The sequence below is a fragment of the Oryctolagus cuniculus genome, chromosome 1 (assembly GCF_964237555.1).
Source record: "Oryctolagus cuniculus chromosome 1, mOryCun1.1, whole genome shotgun sequence".
NCBI lineage: Eukaryota > Metazoa > Chordata > Mammalia > Lagomorpha > Leporidae > Oryctolagus > Oryctolagus cuniculus.
In genome coordinates, this window is record NC_091432.1 from 224,568,872 (window position 1) to 224,590,561 (window position 21,690).

The following is a 21,690-nucleotide window of genomic DNA, read 5'->3' on the forward strand; positions in this document are numbered from 1 at the left end:
ACACAAAGTGAGAGAATCAAAGTATACAACACCTTTTATAAGTCTAGGACTCTTTTCTTCCTTTATTAAACTAGACCTGTCCTTGAGAGCAGGAGCCCTTTTTTATTCTCAGTAAAACAAAATGAGCTTCGCCTCCAGCCTCGGCTGCTTACCTGTTGCAGAGTGTGCCTAGTGCTCCGTGTGGACTGCAGCGACATGGCAGGCAGAGCCCGGAGGTGTGATTCAGGTAGAAGCCCTCTTGGCAGGACTCACACTGAAGACCCTGATAACCTCGCTGACAAGCACACTGCCCTGTGGTCTGGTTGCAGAGATTCACATCCAGGCTTCCGATCCTGGAGCAGTTACACACATACTCTGAGAAGAAAAGGAAAGAAATGCTTCAACTAACATTTAATGCATTCTTAGAAAAACAAACTCTATTTTTCTTGATACAATATTCATGACAACTCTGTCAGGCTAGATACAATCAATACTAGTTCAAATTTACATTCTATCCTGTTTATTTAAATTGGGAAATATATAGGGTATATAAAATTATGTACAGTTCATAATTATACAACTAACATTCTCAGTTTCCTTTCTAGTACTCTTCACCTCCTATCCCTCTTGTGTTACACCCCAATCTGCTTGTGTGTTTGTAGATTATTAATTTTTCTGGATCAAAATCTTCCAAAGGCAGGCATATACTGGAAATGTTCAATAATAAATAAACCCATTGTATAGCAGCAGAAATCACCTTAGGCTCAAATTATTAACTCTGACAGTGTATACAAGGTCACACAAAATTGTGCTACAGCTGGAACCATGAACTATTATGTTCTTCCCAGGAAGAAATTAATGGAGAATTGAAACTTTATGATGAGGAAATGATGGGAAAAAAACCTGGAGATGAAAAAAATCACAGGTTCTTTTTGATCAGTAAGCTAAAACCAATCAAAATTTGAGTCTTTTTCAAATTTAAAGGTTTAGAAAATAAACATTTCTATAGGGCAGGCATTTGACCCAGTAGTTAAGATGTCACTTGAAATGCTTGAATCCTATATTGAAGTGCCTGGGATTGAACCTCAGGTTTGCTTCTGATTCCAGCTTACTGCCAACCTGCACCATGAGAAGCAGCAGGTAGTAACTCAAGTGCTTGGGTTTCTGCAACCGCATGGGAGACCCAGATGCAGTTCTAGGCTCTTGGCTTCAGCCTGGCCCAGCCCCAGCCATTGTTGGCTGTTTGGGGAGTGAGCCAGCAGATGGGAGATTTCTTTCTCTATCTCTCCTTACATGTTGCTCTGCCTTTCAAATAAGTAAAATAAATCTTTTTTTTTTTTTGACAGGCAGAGTGGACAGTGAGAGAGAGAGGTCTTCCTTTTTGCCGTTGGTTCACCCTCCAATGGCCGCCGCGGCCAGCGTGCTGCAGCCGATGCATTGCTGTCGCTCCCCCTCTTCGTGGAGGAACGACACAGGACCCTGCGCTGTTCTTCTGTCTGCTCGGCCCTCCCCGGGTTTGCTGCTGGTTCTTCCCGGGTTGGCTACTATCCCTTCCACCTCCGTGGAAGGGCAGTTCCCCCTGGCCACATTCCCCACTTCCGCAGGGGAGCGGCACACCGCCGGCCGGCTCTCTCGGGGGCTGCACAGGTGTTCCCCTTAGATGTTCCCCTTAGATGTTCCCCTTAGATGTTCCCCTTAGATGTTCCTGGTGCATGCCGTCTCTCTCCTCCTTTATAGTCCTCCTCTGCCAATCCCAACTCGGCTGCCCACATGCCGAGTACGCTGCTCTCCTCCAATCAGGAGCAAGTCCTACAGTTTATTGGTTGAACTGGAGGCAGCTGTGTAGAAGCTGTTTTCTTCTCTCCCAGCGCCATATTGTGGGAGAGCAGGTGCACAGAATAAGTCTCAACTCCAGCAACTCAGTCCAGTCCGAGCTGCTCCCCACAGATCCCCCTTTCTTTTTATTTTTTGGCGTTGATACGCGCCTGTCTTCGGTGTCCCGCGGCACACACTCTGCTCTACTTGCTAGAGTTGCCACAGGTTCTTACAAGTCCTATCAATCAGGCAAACCAAATCCGGGTCCTCTCTTCGCCATGTTGTGAGGAGGTTTTTAGGCGCTGATACGTGCCTGTCTTCGGTGACCTGCGGCGCATAAGCTGCTAGCCGCCCGCAGGTGCTCATCGCCTCACTAATCAGGCAGACCGAATCCAAGCCTTCTCATTGCAGTATTGTGGGGAGGCCTTTCTATTTCTCTATTTCTCTATCTCCGGGCATTCCTATTTCTCCCATTTTACTTCTATCTTCCAGCATTCCTATTTCTCTCATTTTACTTCTAAACTTCTGTTTCTCTTATCCCTGCGGCCTCCCGGCGCCTCGCCCTGCCGGCGCCCGCCCCGAGGCTGCTTCTCGGCGCCTCACCGGCTCTGAGCCGCTTCAGCCCGCGCCTCTCTCATCTGCGCGGCTCGGCTTTGCGCGCACACTCCGTGGTTACGCACTAGCCCCGCGTTCCCTATCTACTTGAGCCCCGCACGCTCTGTCTGCGCGCGGCAGCCTCCGTGAGTCACATATGTAGCTTACGTCTCCGCCATTAGCATTCAATCTAAGTTCCCCGGGCTAGCCTGGCGAATTCAACCCAGCTCACGTCTCCGCCCCACGATTTGGCTACCCGTCCTTTGCTCCCCGGGCTAATCAGACGGATCCCAATCTGGCTTACGTTTCCGCTTCTGGTTTCAACTTTTTGCCCCCTATTCCCAGGCTAACTTGAGAATCCCAAAGTGGCTTTTGTCTCCGCCTCGGCCTGCCCCCCGCGGCTTCAATTTCCCTAACATTTTTCTCTACCCGGTATGTTTCCCCAAGCTTTCCTCCAACAATACTCCTCCCTCATTTCTCCTGGCCTCTCCCCACAGTCCGCATCCGAGTCTGTTTGTTCTAGCTTTCACTTTCGCTTTCGACCTTAGAGATTTCTCCCAGCTTCCCCCCGTAGTCCGTATCTGAGTCTATGCCTAGGCTTTCAATAGCTTCTTCCGGCACCTTTTTCGTCCGGCTTTTCCCTAGGCTGTTTGCTAGTCTCTCTCTCCGATATTTTCCCAGTTCTTCCCATTTCTTCCCTCCTAGGTTTCCTATCCGTCCTAAGTTTCCTATCCGTCCTAGGTTTCCTATCCGAGTCACGGCACCATTATGTCGCTCCCCCTCTTCATGGAGGAACGACACTAAACCCTGCCTAGGCTTCATATCCGAGTCACGGCACCACTATGTCGCTCCCCCTCTTCGTGGAGGAACGACACAGGACCCTGCGCTGTTCTTCTGTCTGCTCGGCCCTCCCCGGGTTTGCTGCTGGTTCTTCCCGGGTTGGCTACTATCCCTTCCACCTCCGTGGAAGGGCAGTTCCCCCTGGCCACATTCCCCACTTCCGCAGGGGAGCGGCACACCGCCGGCCGGCTCTCTCGGGGGCTGCACAGGTGTTCCCCTTAGATGTTCCCCTTAGATGTTCCCCTTAGATGTTCCCCTTAGATGTTCCTGGTGCATGCCGTCTCTCTCCTCCTTTATAGTCCTCCTCTGCCAATCCCAACTCGGCTGCCCACACGCCGAGTACGCTGCTCTCCTCCAATCAGGAGCAAGTCCTACAGTTTATTGGTTGAACTGGAGGCAGCTGTGCAGAAGCTGTTTTCTTCTCTCCCAGCGCCATATTGTGGGAGAGCAGGTGCACAGAATAAGTCTCAACTCCAGCAACTCAGTCCAGTCCGAGCTGCTCCCCACACATTGCGCTGATCAGAAGCCAGGAGCCAGGTGCCTCTCCTGGTCTCCCATGCGGGTGCAGGGCCCAAGGACTTGGGCCATCCTCCACTGCACTCCCAGGCCATAGCAGAGGGCTGGCCTGGAAGAGGGGCAACCGGGACAGAATCCGGTACCCCGACTGGCACTGGAACCCAGTGTGCCAGAGCCGCAAGGCAGAGGATTAGCCTATTGAGCCACGGCGCCAGCCCATAAAATAAATCTTAAAAAAAAAAAAATCAACTGCAGGGCCAACACTCTGGTGCAGCAGGTTGGGTTGCTGTCTGCAGTGCCAGCATTCCATATGGGTACCAGTTGGAGTCCCAGCTGCTCCATTTCTGATCCAGCTCCCTGATAGTGCACCTGGGAAAGCAAAGGAGGATGGCCTAAGTGCTTGGGCCCTGCCACCCACATGGGATACCCAGAAGAAGCTCCTAGCTCCTGGCTTTGGCCTGGCCCCTCCCTGGTCATTGAAGCCATCTAGGCAGTAAAGCACTGGATAGAAGATCTCTCTGTAACTCCGACTTTCAAATAAATAAATAAATCTTAAAAAAAAAAAAAAAGACACCTACATTTTACATGGGAGTACCTGGTTTCACTATCTGGCTCTAGCTCCCCATTCTAACTTTCTTGCCCCATTACAAACACTGAGAGGCAGTGTTGTTGGCTCAAGTAATTATTTGAGTTCCTGTCACCCACATGGGGAACCTGGATTAAGTTCCTGGCTCCAGGACCCCAGATTTCCACTCCTGGCTCCCAATTTCAGCCCTTGTCCAGTTCTATCCATTAAGGACTTTTGGGAGGTGAACCAGCAAATGGGAATACTCTCTCTGACTCTTGAATAAGTAAGTAAATAATTTTTAAAAGTTATTGGATAACTAAAAGTTTGACACAGAAAATTTAAAAAGGATTTGTTTCTCTGTTCTAGAAAAGGAAACCAGGCTTCAAAATTTTTTATGTAATCAAAGCAGCTTACATACAAAATCAACACAAAAGATTCCACAAACACCAATTTGGCAAATTCTGTATCTCCTGTAACTTCTGTTCCTAACCTTTGATGTTAGTTTATTTCCCTGTTCTTCATACTTCTAATCTGTAAATATAACAAATTAATGAAAATATACTAGTGGATGATTTGTTTATTTTATGTATTTTTCAAATTTGGGTGGTGAATTAGTTACAAAACCCAAAGGAGAGTTCAGATTTCTTTCAGCCCCAAGCTTAGGGAGGGAACCGGTTTTCCATCACAATCAAGAATCTTTTTTCTAGGCTGTATAAACACGACATTTCTTTGACAGTTAAGTCTTTTCACATGATACTGACTTGCTGGGTGTGTGTGTGTAGTGGTTTTTGGTAAATAACAAAGCCATGTTCAGTGGTCTTTTAAATAAAGCTTCCAACAACAATTTCATGGTAAGACTTTCATTCTACCCAAAATGACCAGAATCTTGAAATAACATTTTTCATCTGAAAACTGGCAGAAATTTAATATACATTTAACTCCTCCTGCTGGACCAATTTCATTGCAAGTTAAACTAATTTTGCTGGTGTGGGCAGAACCAGCTCAAGAAAACTGAAAAGACGAAAGAACTCTTTAATTAAGATTGAATTTTACTATATTATTTCCTTACTAATGCATTTCCATCTAAAAATTACATCAGTGTTCTAATGAATAAGATTAACTATTTTTTAAAAGAACCCAATTAATCTAAGAACTCCAAGACAAAAAACACTATTTTTTTTTCAGTAAAACTCTAATGGATAAACTTTCAAACTCATTGGTTATTATTAGGGTCAATCCAATCTCTTCATTATTCTATGACATACTCTTGTTCATTCCATTTTTGAACTCTGGCTCATTCTGTGCAACTTGGAGCAATTTCTTTTCTCCACATAATCAAACCCATCCCCTATTTCAAGAGTCAGCTGAAGGGGCTGGCGCCGTGGCTCACCTGGCTAATCCTCCACCTGTGGCGCCAGAATCCCATATGGGTGCCAGGTTCTAGTCCCAGTTGCTCCTCAAAAAAAAAAAAAAAAACCACCTCCTTCCTCCAGAAACTCTAACTATTTCCCTTACTGTGAATTCATAACATCTATGACCCACAATCTCATATGACAATAGTTTGAAGAGGCCATAAGTGAACTAGCTATGAGCACAGACTTTAGAGGCAGACAAGTGAAGGTTAAATTCCTGTTCTCTCACTAACTTGATAACCTTAGGCAAGTTAGTTAATCTCCCTTTGCTTCCATTTTCTCATCTATAACCAGGACATAATGATAGTTTCTATAACACTCAGCCCCTAAGACACAGTGGTTTGGAGTACTGCAATAATCAACACAACAGCTAGAAAAGAAGTGGAAAGAGATACCAGATAAAATAACATAGATTTTAGATTCCTAGGCCACAGTTTTGTCACACACTATGGATAAAATCTGAAAGCCCAGGAATGGGTTTATTGCCATGGCATCTTTTGAAAACAAGAAACAGAATTAGTGTCTTGCTATGTAGAAATCCAAGTTATAGGTCAACTTCAGAGAATAAGAAGACATCCTATACATACTGGGCTCCATACATTATCAATATTTATACCTACAAATGCAGTGATAAAAACAGAAGGTTTAGAATATGATTTTAGAGGCGATTAAAAAATGAGCATTTATCAACTATGTGCCTTTGATATTAATCATACTAACCATAGCAGGGTGAATGGCAAATATGTCAGCAAGAGAGATCACCCTAGCAGTAGGAAGGGATCTACCAATTCAAGATGAAGATGTACTATCATGTTAATACTTCTCTCCAACTCAACCAGAGAAAAGGAAACAGCAGCAAAGCACACCAATTGCCAGATAGCATGTGCATCTATTTGGTTTGTAGCTCAGAGTCCAAAGCTCTACCCAGTGACTAACAGCAAATGAAATGGCCCAAGTCAAATGAATAGTATGAGCAACCGTAATAAATGTGAAACACTGTGCTCATTAGTTAAATTATGTCAAGACCATTTGTTAGCTTGTAAATAGAGTAAATCCTCAGGCCCTTCACAGTTCTGGACCTTCATGAAGAGTCAGATAGGAGTTAATGCAGAAATAATGCAATCTCTTTAGTAGAAGTTTGGTAATACAAAAAAAGGAGAAAGAAAGTTCAAGTGGCAGACGCAACAAAAAGGACCTATAAGCCAAAGACAAGCAAGGAAGTACTGACTTAATGAGGTGGAATCTTAAGACACTAAGACAACCCAAAGGAGTCTGCAACATGATTAATGGTACTTTGCCAGTATGGATGTTAACGTGAATGAAACAATATGAAAAGGACACCAAAAGCTAATCACAAACAAGTGCAAATGAAATGCAAAAAAGCTCATTTGTTTGCCTGATAGCAAATACAGAATAAACTCTTTACCAAGTAAACATCAAATTTCCTTTAAAAACTCTAATTCTTTGGAAAGCTCTATAGCGAAATAATTAGAGAAGAATAATGTCAACGTTCACAGGAGACCACAACTTTGGCAGTTGTTTTTGTTGTAGTTGCTGTCTTTTTGTTGTATGGTTTCTGAAGAATAATGAAATATAGTTATCTGAATCCTGAAAAAGAATAGAAACTGAAATCTGGTGCCAAACTGCTCCAAGCATTTGGAAAAGGAAATACAAAGTCCCAGAGAAAGACAGTAAGTGGGAATTTTCCCCCCTCCCTGAGTTCTTAAACTTCTGGGATAAATTTGAGGTAAATGTATCCAAAGCAATCACTGTATCTAAATCAATTGATGCACTTTTTCAAATAGTCCTTACCAAGTGCCAAGAGATGGAATTTCTAGAACTTAAAAAAAGGAGCAATTTTGCTTACAAGTTCCCTAAGTCTCCTGTCTTTTGTACCTGGTGGACTTTTCTTGCCACTGAAGTTTTAACCACCTCATGTTCCTGCTCTGTGAGAAGTCCATTATATCTTCTTGAGAATTTTTAGTGTGTTCTGGTATCTCCAGTGACTTTGTACTAATGATGGAAGTTTTCTAAAAATACTAATTATATAGTCTTTCCTGATGAATATGTCCTCTCTGTGTGGGCCTGTTTTGAAGCCCTTTCTGAGTGCTGTAATGAACTGAAATGCCAGGAAGCTCATTTTGGCTCAATAGTATATTAGCCTTTTACAGGTAAAAATGAACTATAAAAGCCATAAATGAAAAATCAGAGTAAGAAAGGGAAAAAAATTTGTGTCCTCCATCAATTCATGATGAAAATTTCTCAGAACAAAAAATTGTTAACTTGATAACAGCACTACTGCTAAATTAAAGTGATTATAAAGTGTTAGGGCCGGTGCTGTGGCAGAGCAGGTAGATACCACCTCTGGCGCTGGTATCCCATAGGAGCACCAGTTCAAGTCACAGGGGCTGTATTTCCGGTCCAGCTCCCTGTTAATGCACCTGGGAAAACAGCAAATGGCCCAAGTCCTCGGACCCCTGCACCCACATCAGAGACCCAGAAAAAGCTCCTGGCTACTGGCTTTGAACTGGCCCAGCTCTAGCCATTGCAGTCATCTAGGGAGTGAACCAGCAGATAGAAGATTCTCTTTTCTTTCTCTCTCTCTCTTTCTCCCCCCCCCCCCCATCTCTGTCTCTCTCTTTCTGAAACTCTGGCTTTCAAATAAATAAGTAAATAAATCTTTAAACACACACACACACACACACTTAAGAACAGATAATAAAAAAATTTTGTTACCAATATGGAGCACTCACAGGAATATGAAATTCTACTGACAGCCTTCTGCAAAATTTTGTAAACTCCTTTGAAAAACTCAATTTCAGATTCCTTTTCATTCGTTAATGACTTCACTCTTGCTTTTCAATTAAAGAATACAGAAACCTCAAAACTACTCTAGACTACTTCTGAACTTCCCATTCTTCCAGTATTGAGAAGACAAACAAAATGTATTATGGTATTAATGGCATCTTCTGTCCAATCTCAAATGACCAAAAACTAGAAGAAATGTATTTAAAATATAATAAGGCTCACTATTTGATATTGTAACCAAAATTAAAAATAAAAATATTTATTCAATTAGTAAATTTAAACACCTGAAAATATCTTAAGAACACTATCAATATAAACAATAAGTATTTCAAAATAAATGTTTTAATAAATAAGCTAATTAATATTGATAAAACATGTTTTTGAAAAACACTAGCAGTTTTTAATCCTTTTCAAATATTCCTTAAAATAAGGGAAGAATTTTCCTCTTGGGCTTCAAAATGTCTAGAAAATTGGGGGCACTGTGGTATAGTAGGTTAAGCCAATGCCTGCAGCACTGGCATCCCATACGGGTGCCAGTTCAAGTCCTGGCTGTTCCACTTCCAATCCAGCTCCCTACTAATGTGTCTGGGAAGACAGGAGAAGATGGCTCAAGTACTTGGGCCCCTGCACCTACGTGGAAGGCCCAGATAAAGCTCCTGGCTCCTGCCTTCAACATGGCCCAGCTCTGGCTGTTGTGGACATTTGGGGAGTGAACTAGTGGATGGAAGACAGCTTTCCTTCCCTCTCTCTCTAACTCTGCCTTCCAAATAAATAAAATAAATATTTTTTAAAAAAACTCTAGAAACTTTATATCTGTATTTGAATATGCATGCTAATCTTTATCAGAAAACACTTTGTGAGCCAATTTCTAGAGTTCGTCTATAATAATGGAGAAAATAAGTTTATTGGGCTTATTATTACATGGAACAAGCTGATTCCAGAAGTTAAAGCATCTGGAGAGGTTAGAGAACTGAGCTCATATAGTCGTGTCAGTTCTCACCACACTGGAATTATTGTTACCTGTCGCTCCCCCTCTTCGTGGAGGAACGACACAGGACCCTGCGCTGTTCTTTCGTCTGCTCGGCCCTCCCCGGGTTTGCTGCTGGTTCTTCCCGGGTTGGCTACTGTCCCTTCCACCTCCGTGGAAGGGCAGTTCCCCCTGGCCACATTCCCCACTTCCGCAGGGGAGCGGCACACCGCCGGCCGGCTCTCTCGGGGGCTGCACAGGTGTTCCCCTTAGATGTTCCCCTTAGATGTTCCTGGTGCATGCCGTCTCTCTCCTCCTTTATAGTCCTCCTCCGCCAATCCTAACTCGGCTGCCCACACGCCGAGTACGCTGCTCTCCTCCAATCAGGAGCAAGTCCTACAGTTTATTGGTTGAACTGGAGGCAGCTGTGCAGAAGCTGTTTACTTCTCTCCCAGCGCCATATTGTGGGAGAGCAGATGCATAGAATAAGTCTTAATTCCAGTAACTTAGTCTAGTCCGAATTGCTCCCCACAGTTACCCCTTCTTACATTGCATCCTAAGGTCAAAGAATAAACATATCTTCCCAACTTCCCAGGGAATAATCTCTTATTCCTCTACCTTCTCCCTGTTCCTTATTTTTTCTCTATTAACTGTGATCCAATGCTTGAAAATTAAACAAGGCAAAGAATACACAAAGCAAAATAGCTAACCAAGATAACATGAATGTTACCTTTAATATTTGAACACATATCATACTTTAGTATCTAATAAATAATATTTATTCATTTAGTATCTACAAGATTCTGGCCTTTCAAATTATATGTATGAAAGAAATAGCACAGTTATTATAAAGTTAGAACAAGTCAACTTGTAAAATAGCTGGAACTAATTCTATTCTCCAAACACACAATGCAAATATTATAAGAATATCCACTGAATGGAAGTCAAAGAACAAACTACAAAGGCAACAAGTAACAACTAAAACTGACAATACCAATCAAAAAACTGACGATACCAATTGCTGGCAAGGATGCAGAACAAGCAGGAGTTTCAATCTTGTTGTTCTAAGTACAAACTAGTACAGACACTTTGGAAAATAATTTGATGGATTTTTTTATAAAGTTTTTTTTTAAATAAAGTTAAATATACAGTTATCATATAACACAGCAATTCCACTCCTAGGTACTTATCCAAGAGAAGTAAAAACTTACATTCACACAAAAAGTTGCATACAAATATTTATAGCAGCTATATTCGTAATCACTACAATCTGTAAACCACCCAAATGTCCTTCAATTGTAAATGGATAAGACTATGGAATACCACTCAATAATAAAGAATAACCATTAACATGCAAGAACATACATGAAACTCAAATGCATACACTCACAGAAAGAAACCAGGCTAAAAAACTATACATTGTTGCCAGGCTGACCAGGGGCCCAGAATTCCATCCATGTTTTCCATACAGATAGCAGGGGCCCAAGCACTGGAGCCATGATCTGCTGCCTCCCAGGATTTGCATTATCAGGAAGCTGGATTGGGAGCATAGTAGCCAGGACTCCAAACAGGTACTCCAATAGGGTATGCAGGCATTTCAAACAGTGACATACGCCAGTGCCGCGGCTCACTAGGCTAATCCTCCGCCTTGCGGCGCCGGCACACCAGGTTCTAGTTCTGGTCGGGGCACCGGATTCTATCCTGGTTGCCCCTCTTCCAGGCCAGCTCTCTGCTGTGGCCCGGGAGTGCAGTGGAGGATGGCCCAAGTGCTTGGGCCCTGCACCCACATGGGAGACCAGGAGAAGCACCTGGCTACCGGCTTTGGATCAGCGCAGTGTGCCGGCCACAGCAGCCATTGGAGGGTGAACCAATGGTAAAGGAAGACCTCTCTCTCTCTCTCTCTCTCTCTCACTGTCCACTCTGCCTGTCAAAAATAAAAAAAAATAAATAAATTATCTTGATTATGTATCAATGTAAACTAATACAACAGGAGCCAGCTCTGAGGCTCAGCAGGTTAAACCATCCTCTGTGATGCCAGCAGCCCATATGGTCACCAGTTCGAGTACCAGCTGCTCCACTTCCAATCCATCTCCTTGCTAATGTGTCTGGGAAAGCAGCAGAGGATGGCTCAAATGCTTGGGCGCCTGCACCCATGTGGGAGACCTGGAGGAAGCTCATGGCTCTTGATTTAGGCCTGGCCCAGCCCCAGACATTGCAGCCATGAGGGAGGGGAGGTAAACGACTCTCTTTCTCTAACTCTGCCTTTCAAATAAATTAATAAAACTGAACATCAAATAGATAAATTTTATTGGACATAAATTTTAGAGGGAGTTGGCACCGTGGCTTATCAGGTAAAGCTGTCGCCTGGTATCCCATATGGGTATCGGTTTGAGTCCTGGCCGCTCTACTTCCAATCCAGCTCTCTGCTGTGGCCTGGGGAAGCAGTACAAGATGGCCCAAGTCCTTGGGCCTCTGCACCTGCATGGGAGACTTGGAAGAAGCTCTTGGCTCCTGGCTTCGGATCAGCTCAGCTCCAGCCATTGAGGCCATCTAGGGAGTAAACCAGGGGATGGAAAACCTCTCTCTCTCTCTCTCACTCTCTGCCTCTGTCTCTCTGTAACTCTGCCTTTCAAATAAATAAATAAATCTTTTTAAAAAATTAAAAAATAAGTTTTAGAATAAGCCAAAACTTTTCTTTAAAAAGCAAAGAGGTCTTACTAGGTAAGTTTCTTAAATTTGGCTGGAGGGATGTACTAGTGTGCCATAAACAACTACTTTAGCTGGGCTGTGGTACTAAAAACAACAGGGGACCTAAGTAATGACTCTGTTTTTCAAAGCAAACATTACAATTAAGACAACAGGAAGTGATTAATGCTTCTGCTGATTATTGCATAAGGAGTTGGGGGAACATTTAAGATTTAAAATGCTATTTAACTAAAAGTAGTAGAATCTTTTCTTTTACTCTTGGCTCTAACTTAAGTCTGTAATTGTGCCTATGCAGAATGTGGTAGAAACAGGACAAACTGAAAGACAACTATATATAGGATTGCCATCCTTTTTTCACATAAAATTGTTTATTTCCTTTTTGAGATTCATCATTAAAAACCTAACTGTTTATACAAAGACCAGGAAAATGCATGTAAGTATAATAAGTTTGAGTGTATCCAATCTATCTAACATAGAACTTCACTCCTTCAAAAGTCTACATTAGGCTATATAACAAAGGTCTCTCCTGATTTTCCAAATTGAAAAGAGAAAAAAGAAAGTGTGTCTTAATTCAAACCTTTACTTGAATATCAAATTATTCTTAAAAGCCAACAAGCTGGGGCTAGTGCTGTGGCCTAGTGGAGAAAGACACCACCTGCAGTGCCAGCATCCCATAAGGGCTCTGGTTCGAGTCCTGGCTACTCCACTTCCGATCCAGCTCTCTACTATGGCTTGGGAAAGCAGTGCAAGATGGCTCAAGTTCTTGGGCCCCTGCACCTGCATGGGAGACCAAGAAGAAGCTACTGGCTCCTGGCTTCAGATTGGTGCAGCTCCGGCAATTGCAGCTAACAGGGGAGTGAACCAGCAGATGGAACACTCTCTCTCTCTCTCTCTCTCTCTGCCTCTCCTCTGTCTGTGTAACTCTGACTTTCAAATAAATAAATAAATCTTTAAAAAAAAAAAAAAACCAACAAGCTATATTATCTCCACTGCCCTGATTATTTTAGATTATTTTACAGCCCCGATTTACTAAGTGTATGGTATATTACAAAATGTACTTTTTATGGGGACCATATTTCATCTTTGCAGGTTTAGAGAAAAGGAGTCTCAGAAAAGGAGCACTCTTTCTAACGAAAAGAAATAATCAACACAGAGTTTTTATATTTATAAAAGGCCTTACTCTTTATAAAGGTTAACACTGGTACTCACATTACGTGTCACATTTATGTTATGCCAGGGTAGGATCACAAATCTTTGAAAAGCTGTGAAACTTAATATTAAAGTTGATGAATTTCTTGAGTTAAACCAGACTGTAGAAATGCGGAAAGTTTTAAAGGTATCACTTTTAAAGAAAAGCTTTAAGCCTTACCTTTTGGAATTAAACTATATCCACTAAAACTCTCAATCACAACTTAGTATAGTAAAACATTTTTTATATTTTATGGTAGACATATGAAAAAATAGAGCAATATAACTGAGGTTTTGTTGAAATTTTTCTGTCTCACATTTAAGAGCTCTGTTGTTAGAATTTGCCCCTGGCTTACTGCCAGTTTTCTGCAATTCAAAGACAATTCTTCTACTTAATGAGACAAGATGACAAGCTCTGGGAAGGGTAAAAGCCAGCTTTTACTACTAATAATAACAAAGATGATATTACCAGTCATTCAGCACGCTTGCATGTGTATCAGATATCACATAGAAACCATACACAGAAAGTTCTTCTTTAGTCTACCACAACCTGAGAGAAATCTGAATCTCAGAGAGACGAAACAAATTATTCAACTAATCCAAAATGGAGAAGGGACTGCAACTCAAACTAAGGAACTCCAAAGCCCATGTCTTTTCACAATGAGAAGCTTCTGCCTGTGAAAAGGAGTAGAAAAACCACCTGACAGATCCAGAACCCTGTCAAATCAAACTTTACTCTCTGACCTTCAGTAAGTCTAACTGCTGAGTTTCAGTGTCTCAGTCTATAAAATGTGGATAATTCTGTCATCCACCGTAAAAAATAATTAAAGGTCAAATTTTATATGGCCACATATACTATTTTTGGTTTATAAAAACTTGTTTTATAATCAAGCAATTGGTTGTATCTAGTAATCAAATCATATCTAGTAATCCTAACAAATATAAAGCAATTTTTCTTGAAAATTTTAAATGTGTGTACTATACTTAAAGGGAAAACTCGGGCTGGCGCTGTAGTGCAGCTGATTAAGCTGCTGCTTTGAATGCTGGATCCCATATTGGAGTCCCAGGTGTTCCTGACTTCCATCTGACCCAGCACCAGCTGTTGTGGCTATCTGGAGAGTGAACCAGAGGATGGGAAGACTGATTCTCTCTCTCTCTCTCTCTCTCTCTCTCTCTCTCTCTCTCTCTCTCTCTCTTCTGCTCTGCCTTTCATATAAGTAAATAAATCTTTTTTAAAAATAAAGAGAAAACTCATAGGTCTAACATTACTCATTGAGGGCAAATTTTTCTTATATTTCTTTACATTTATAGTGGCTTAGCATAGTAGGGATCAATACATATAGCTTTTGAGATCTAGGCTAGTCAATTTAAAAGACAACAATGTTCAGATTGAATTGAAACCCACAAAATCCAGCTACAAACAGATTAGAAAAGACACAAAACAAAAATTCTCAGAGGGGCTGAAGGTAGCTCGTAGAAAAAGATGAAGTAGGTAAATATTAATCAGAAGAAAATTAATATAGCTATATTAATGTAAGATACATGATGTCTAGGCAATAAAAAAGCATTATTGGGGACAAAGAGTCTAGTCACTACATAAGGATAAAATGCACAATTCATTAAGAAGATGCAGTTCTAAACTTGTATACATCTGATATTACAGTCTCTGATATTGAGGCCAGTGTTGCGGCAGAGCGGGTAGAGCCGCCACCTGCAATGCTGACCTCATATATGGACACTAGTTCAAGTCTCAGCTGCTCCACTTCCAATCCAGCTCCCTGCTAACAGCTTAGGAAAAGCAGCAGAGGATAGCCCAAGTCCTTGGGCCCCTACCACTCACATGGGAGACCTGGCAGAAGCTCCTGGCTCTTGGCTTTGGCCAGGACTAGCCCTGGCTGATGTGGCCATCAGGGGAGTAAACCAACAGATGGAAGATTGTCTCTCTCCCTGTCTCTCCCTCTCTCTCTTTAACTCTGATTTTCAAGTAAATAAATAATTTTTTAAAAAAGAATACATGAGGTGATATGACAGCAAAGACACTTTTATTTCTGAGGATTGAATGAGATAGATGTTAAGAGACTTTCTACCTGAATAAAATATTCACCATTTTATCTCCCTAAATGTTTAACTTTTCTGGAAATTTGGAATTGTTCCAAGAAATTGGTATCAGAAATGGGATATGAAAATAAGTGCTCTAAAATGAAGTCGGAGGGTGATAGAAAATAAGAATTAGAACTGGTTAAATTACAGTTTTCTTCAATTTTTTAGCAGCGGAAACTATCTCTTAACCCAAAATTAGAATGATAATTCAAGTTTCCTAAAATCATGGAAAGGGTGGAAGAGAGAGATAACTGGACTAAAGTACATAAAAATATTTACTATAGATGATCAGTCACTGCAATACTTCTTCCATTGGCATTCTAAATCTCTTGTTCCTTGAAAGCTCTTTGTACTTCCCACTCTTTGTCCTCTATCATGTTACTAGCATATTCTTAGAGAAAGTCACAATGTGAAGACCTGGCTGTTTTTTTTTTGTTTGTTTGTTTTTTAAGATTTATTTATTTATTTGAAAGGCAGAGAGAGAGAGAGAGAGAGAGAGAGAGGTCTTCCATCCACTAGTTCACTCCCCAAATGGCCACAAATGGCCAGAGCTGGGCCGATCCAAAGCCAGGAGACAGGAGCTTCCTTCGGGTCTCCCACTCAGGTGCAGGGGCCCAAGGACTTGGGCCATCTTCTACTGCTTCCCCAGGCCATAGCAGAGAGCTAGATCGGAAGTGGAGCAGCTAGGACTCAAACTGGCACTGATATGGGATGCTGGCACTGTAGGTGGTAGCTTTACCCGCAATGCCACAGCGCCAGCTCTGACCTGGCCTTTTAACAGTTTGACTTTCACCAAAGTTCTAGAACTGCTCCAAAATCCTTATTTTATCTTATTGTTTCCAAACCTACTGTCTGCATTGGATATTCTGTTTCTCTTCTCTTTAAGACTTCCACTGTATCTTAAGAGCAGGAGAAGATTGCATTTCCGACTTCATGGAAATTGGGACCTTCTTTCAATCTTCCTTTCTTTGCCCAGCCACTTAGCCTCCCCTCCAGTTTCAGGGTATCCGGCTCCTTCAACACGGAACAGTTGAGGGCTGGCATTGTGACACAGTGGTGATACAGTTCCCTGCTAGTGGGCTAGGAGGGCAGCAGATGATGGTCCAAGTGCTTGGGCTCCTGCCACCATGTGGGAGACCCAGATAGAATTCCTGTCTCCTGGCCTCATCCTGGGCAAGCCCTAGCTATTGCAACAATTTGGGGAATGAACCAGTGGGTGAAAGATTGGAAGACTCTCTCTGTGTGTCTTTCCCTCTTGCTCCAACACTCTGCCTTTCAAATATATCTTTTTCAAAAAAAAAAAAAATCAGACTCAACAATCCTTCCAATTGTGTTCTTTTTCACCTCCTCTGCCCGCTATTTCCAGGACTCTACTCTGCCTACTCCACATGCCCACTTCAGCCTTTTCAATCTTTCATTTTTTACAGGATCTACTTTCAAATACATATTGAGTCTTGCACAATCTAAACCATACTCTGTTTAAATCCTCTGCTCTGTTTAACTACTTCTTATCTTCTAAATAAAATTTTTTCAAATCAAAATACAGACTGCATCCTTTTCTTCACCACATGTTCCTTCCTTACTGCTCAGCACTGTTTCCCAAACTTTACTGAAAATGTTTTCTCAAATATAAAGCCTTCTAAGACCATATTCTTAAGCTTTAGCTTATCCTTTTAGTTTTTTTCAAACTCTTTCTTCCCTTGGTCTCCATGTCATTCAATAAAAAATTCTATGAGCATTTACTGAATTATATTTATACAACTCTTCATTATGGTCAAGTCCTATCCTTTCTCTTCCATTCTAACCATGGTAGATCACTGTAGTTACAGATCCCAAAGAATCCTGCCTCCCAGTGCCCATATCCCTTTGAATTGTGATGTTCCCAGTCAAATGAATTCTCAGCCTCCTAGGCTGGACTTCTAAACATGGCATAAATGACCTAATAGTTCCACAACCTAGGTATTGGAGAACCTTTCACCTTCTGCCTTCAATCATTTAGAATCCAGATGTAGAGAAGCCTGGGCCAGACAACTGAATGATATAAGACTCTATGGAGGCCGGCACCGCGGCTCACTAGGCTAATCCTCCTCCTGTGGCACCGGCACACCGGATTCTAGTCCCGGTTGGGGCGCCGGTTCTGTCCCGGTTGTTCCTCTTCCAGTCCAGCTCTCTGATATGGCCCGGGAGTGCAGTGGAGGATGGCCCAAGTGCTTGGGCCCTGCAATCGCATGGGAGACCAGGAGGAAGCACCTGGCTCCTGGCTTAGGATCGGCATAGCGCGCCAGCCGTAGCAGCCATTTGGGGGGATGAACCAACAGAAGGAAGACCTTTCTCTCTGTCTTTCTCTCTGTCTAATCTGCCTGTCCAGAAAAAAAAAAAAAAAGAAAAGAAAAGAAAAAGAAAAAAAAAAAAGACCCTATGGAGAGAAAAGTCTCTGCTATTCAGCTATCTGCATTAAGGCCCCAAACATATGAGTGGGACTACTTTGGACCCTCTAGTTCTAGCCAATTTGCCAATGCACCACATGAGTAAGCCCAGGAGATAAGCAGAACCACCTAGCACACACAGAATGAAAAATAGTCATTGTTACAGTTTTAAGACACTAAAGTTCATGGAGTTCTGTTACTTAGCAATAAACAGCTCATATGCCAGTGGCCCAACTCCAATGTTTTCAATTATAATGTCTTCTGAAAACCCCTTCTCATTATTTACCATGAGTTAGCTTTCATTATGTGAATTCTCAGAAAAGTCAGTGTTGTCTTTTTTTTTTTTTAAGATTTATTTATTGATTAGAAAGAGCTACAGAGAGAGAGACAGAGACAGAGACACAGAGATCCTCCATCCACTGGCCATAGTAGCCAGGGCTGGTCCAGGCCAAAGCCAAAAGCCAGGAGCTTCATCCTGGTTTCCCACTTGAGTGGCAGGGGCCCCAACACTTGGGCCATCTTCTACTGCTTTCCCAGGCCATAGCAGAGAGCTGCATTGGAAGTGGAGCAGCCATTACTCGAACCAGCACCCATATGAGATGCTGGCACTGCAGGCAGTGTCTTTACCTACTACACCACAGTGCCAGCCCCACATGCAGTGGTTTTTATCAACTACACCACAATGCCAGGCCCAGTGTCTTCTTATTATATTTTCTTTTTTAAAGATGTATTTATTTATTTGAAAGAGCTACACAGAGAGGAGAGGCAGAGAGAAAGAGAGAGAGAGAGAGATAGGTCTTCCATCCTCTGGTTCACTCCCAAATTGGCTACAATAGCCAGAGTTGCGCCGATCCAAAGCCAGGAGCCAGGAGCTTCTTCTGGGTCTCCCACACAGGTTCAGGGACCCAAGGACTTGGGCTGTCTTCTACTGCTCTCCCAGGCCATAGCAGAGAGCTGAATCGGAAGTGGAACAGGAGGGTCTTGACCTGGTGCCCATATGGGATGCCGCCACTTCAGGCCAGGGTGTTAACCCGCTGTGCCACAGTGCTGGCCCCATTCTTATTATATTTTCTTGGCTTGTCTTTGCTTTCTCAAGAACTCTTTGGAGGATATGTTAAATCAACTATTGTCCCTATTTTTTTTTAAAGATTTCATTTATTTTATTTGAGAGGTAGAGTTACAGACAGTAAGAGAGAGAGACAAAGAGAAAGGCCTTCCTTACAAATGGCCATAACGGCTGGAACTGCGCCCATCTGAAGCCAGGAGCCAGGAGCTTCTTCCGGGTCTCCCACGTGGGTGCAGGAGCCCAAGGACTTGGGCCATCTTCTACTGCTTCCCCAGGCCATAGCAGAGAGCTAGATTGGAAGTGGAGCAGCCGGGACTAGAACCAATGCCCATATGGGATGCTGGCGCTGCAGGTAGAGGATTAACCTACTGTGCCACGGTGCCAGCCCTGTCCCTATATTTTTATATAGGTTATTAAACTGAACCAGAGTGATAGTAATACTTAGTAACAATTTAAGTACAGATCAAATAGAAATTTGAATTATTTTCTGAAACAACCAGGTCTAAACATTTACACAAAGTTGCTAAATATATAACCAGGGAAAATATTACTGGATATCAGGGAATTTTTTTGAATAGATATACAACATAAAGTTGATCATTTTAATAATTTAAATATTCAATTCCATGGTATTAAGTACATTCACATTGCTGTACAATCACCAATAGCATCTCTATCTCTATCTTTTTTATATTTATTCACTTGTTATTGCATTATCAGAACATATATAGAGATGATAGCTAAAAAGTAGCTAAGTATCTATGAATTGATACTGATACAAATAAATAAGTAGAAGAGACAGTTCTTCCTTATAGCACCTTTTTTTTTTTTTTTTTTTTTTTTTTTTTTTTTTTTTTTTTGACAGGCAGAGTGGACAGTAAGAGAGAGAGAGACAGAGAGAAAGGTCTTCCTTTTGCCATTGGTTCACCCTTCAATGGCCACTGCAGCTGGCGTGCTGTGACCGGCGCACCATGTTGATCTGAAGCCAGGAGCCAGGTGCTTCCTCCTGGTCTCGCATGCGGGTGTAGGGCCCAAGCACTTGGGCCATCCTCCACTGCACTCCCGGGCCACAGCAGAGAGCTGGACTGGAAGAGGAACAACCAGGACAGAATCTGGTGCCCCGACCAGGACTAGAACCTGGGGTGCCAGCGCCACAGGCAGAGGATTAGCCTATTGAGCCGCGGCGCCGGCCTCTTATTATTCCTAATGATTTTTTTCTCAATTATCTTAAGACTTCTATTTTTAGGTACATGGTATGAGGTCTTCCATTGATGGTCATAGCTTACCCAGTTAACAATGACATAATTCTGGATTTCCTAAACCATAACAGCTTATTGGTAAAACAGAGCAAACTATTCCACATAACTGCTTATTTTAATCCCTAGGTCAACATTATTACTACTCCTACTCCTTCTACCACTACTACTACTACTGCTACTACTATTGTTCATTTGAAAGGCAGAGAGATTGAGACAGAACTCTTTCATCTCCTGGTTCACTTCCCAAATGCCTGCAACAGCTGAAGCCAGAAGTCAGAAACTCAATCCAGGTCTCCCAAAAGGGTGGAAGGGACCCTATTAGTTGAGCCATCACCTGCTGCCTCCCAGGATACACATAAACAGGTAGCTGGAATTGGAAGCTGGAGCCAGAACTTCAATGCAAGCACTCCAGTAGGGAATGGAAATGTTCCAAGCAGTGTCTTAACTGCTAAACCAAATGTCTGCTCCTATTATTATTTATAATAATAAATATATATTATATATAATAAATATATTATTTATAATAATAAAAATAATCACCAGTTACCTACAGTTACCTACGATGTCCCAGTTTCTGTCAGGCATTTTATTTGTTGAAATTTAGCTTCACAACAATCTTGGCAGGATGGGGATTACAAGTCCAGTTTATTAACAGGAAAATTAAAATTTAGAGAAGCTAAATATTGCCTAAGACCACAGACTTAAGTGGTTGAGACAACATTCAAACTCAGATTTAGCTTACTTCAATTCCTTCCTCATTTCATTTCCCCACATGAGCTACCTCCTTCAAAAAGCAGAAGAGGGTCCAGTACTGTGGCGTAGCGGGTAAAGCCGCAGCCTGCAGTGCTGGCATCCCATATGGGCGCTGGTTTGAGTCCCCACTCCTCCACTTCCGATACAGCTCTCTGCTATGGCCTGGGAAGGCAGCAGAGGATGGCCCAAGTCCTCCCTGCACCTGCGTGGGAGACCCAGAAGAAACTCCTGGCTCCAGGCTTCCTATCAGCCCAGCTCCGGCTATTGTGGCAATTTGGGGAGTGAACAAGTGAAAGGAAGATAGATATTCTCTCTCCCTCTCTCTCTCCCTCCCTCCCTCTCCCTCTCCCTCTCCTTGCCTCTGCCTCTGCCATAACTCTGCCTTTCAAATAAATAAATAAATCTTAAAAAAAAAAAAGAAAAAAAAAGAAGAAGGCAGAAAAGCTAAGGCTGTGGCTTAGCAGGTTAAACCACTGTCACCAGTGCCAGAATCCCATATGGGTACCGGTTCAAATCCTGGCTGCTCTACTTGCCATCCAGTTTCCTGCTAATGCACCTAGGAAATCAGCCAAAGATGGCCCAAGTGCTTGGGCCCCTGTACCCATGTGGGAGACCTGGATGAAGCTCCTGGCTCCCAGCTTTGGTCTGGCCCAGTTCTCACCATTGTGGCCATTTGGGGAGTAAACCAACAGA

The 21,690-nt window shown here is 42.5% G+C and overlaps 1 protein-coding gene across 1 annotated transcript in view; it reads right to left on the bottom strand.

Moving 5' to 3' along the window:
- Nucleotides 1-21,690, bottom strand: part of MEGF9 (multiple EGF like domains 9) — a 114,021-nt gene that overhangs the window by 55,462 nt on the left and 36,869 nt on the right. Inside the window, exon 2 of the mRNA XM_002720506.5 lies at nt 153-354. Within this exon, the coding sequence (XP_002720552.1) occupies nt 153-354 (202 nt within the window). The remainder of the gene's footprint in view (nt 1-152; nt 355-21,690) is intronic.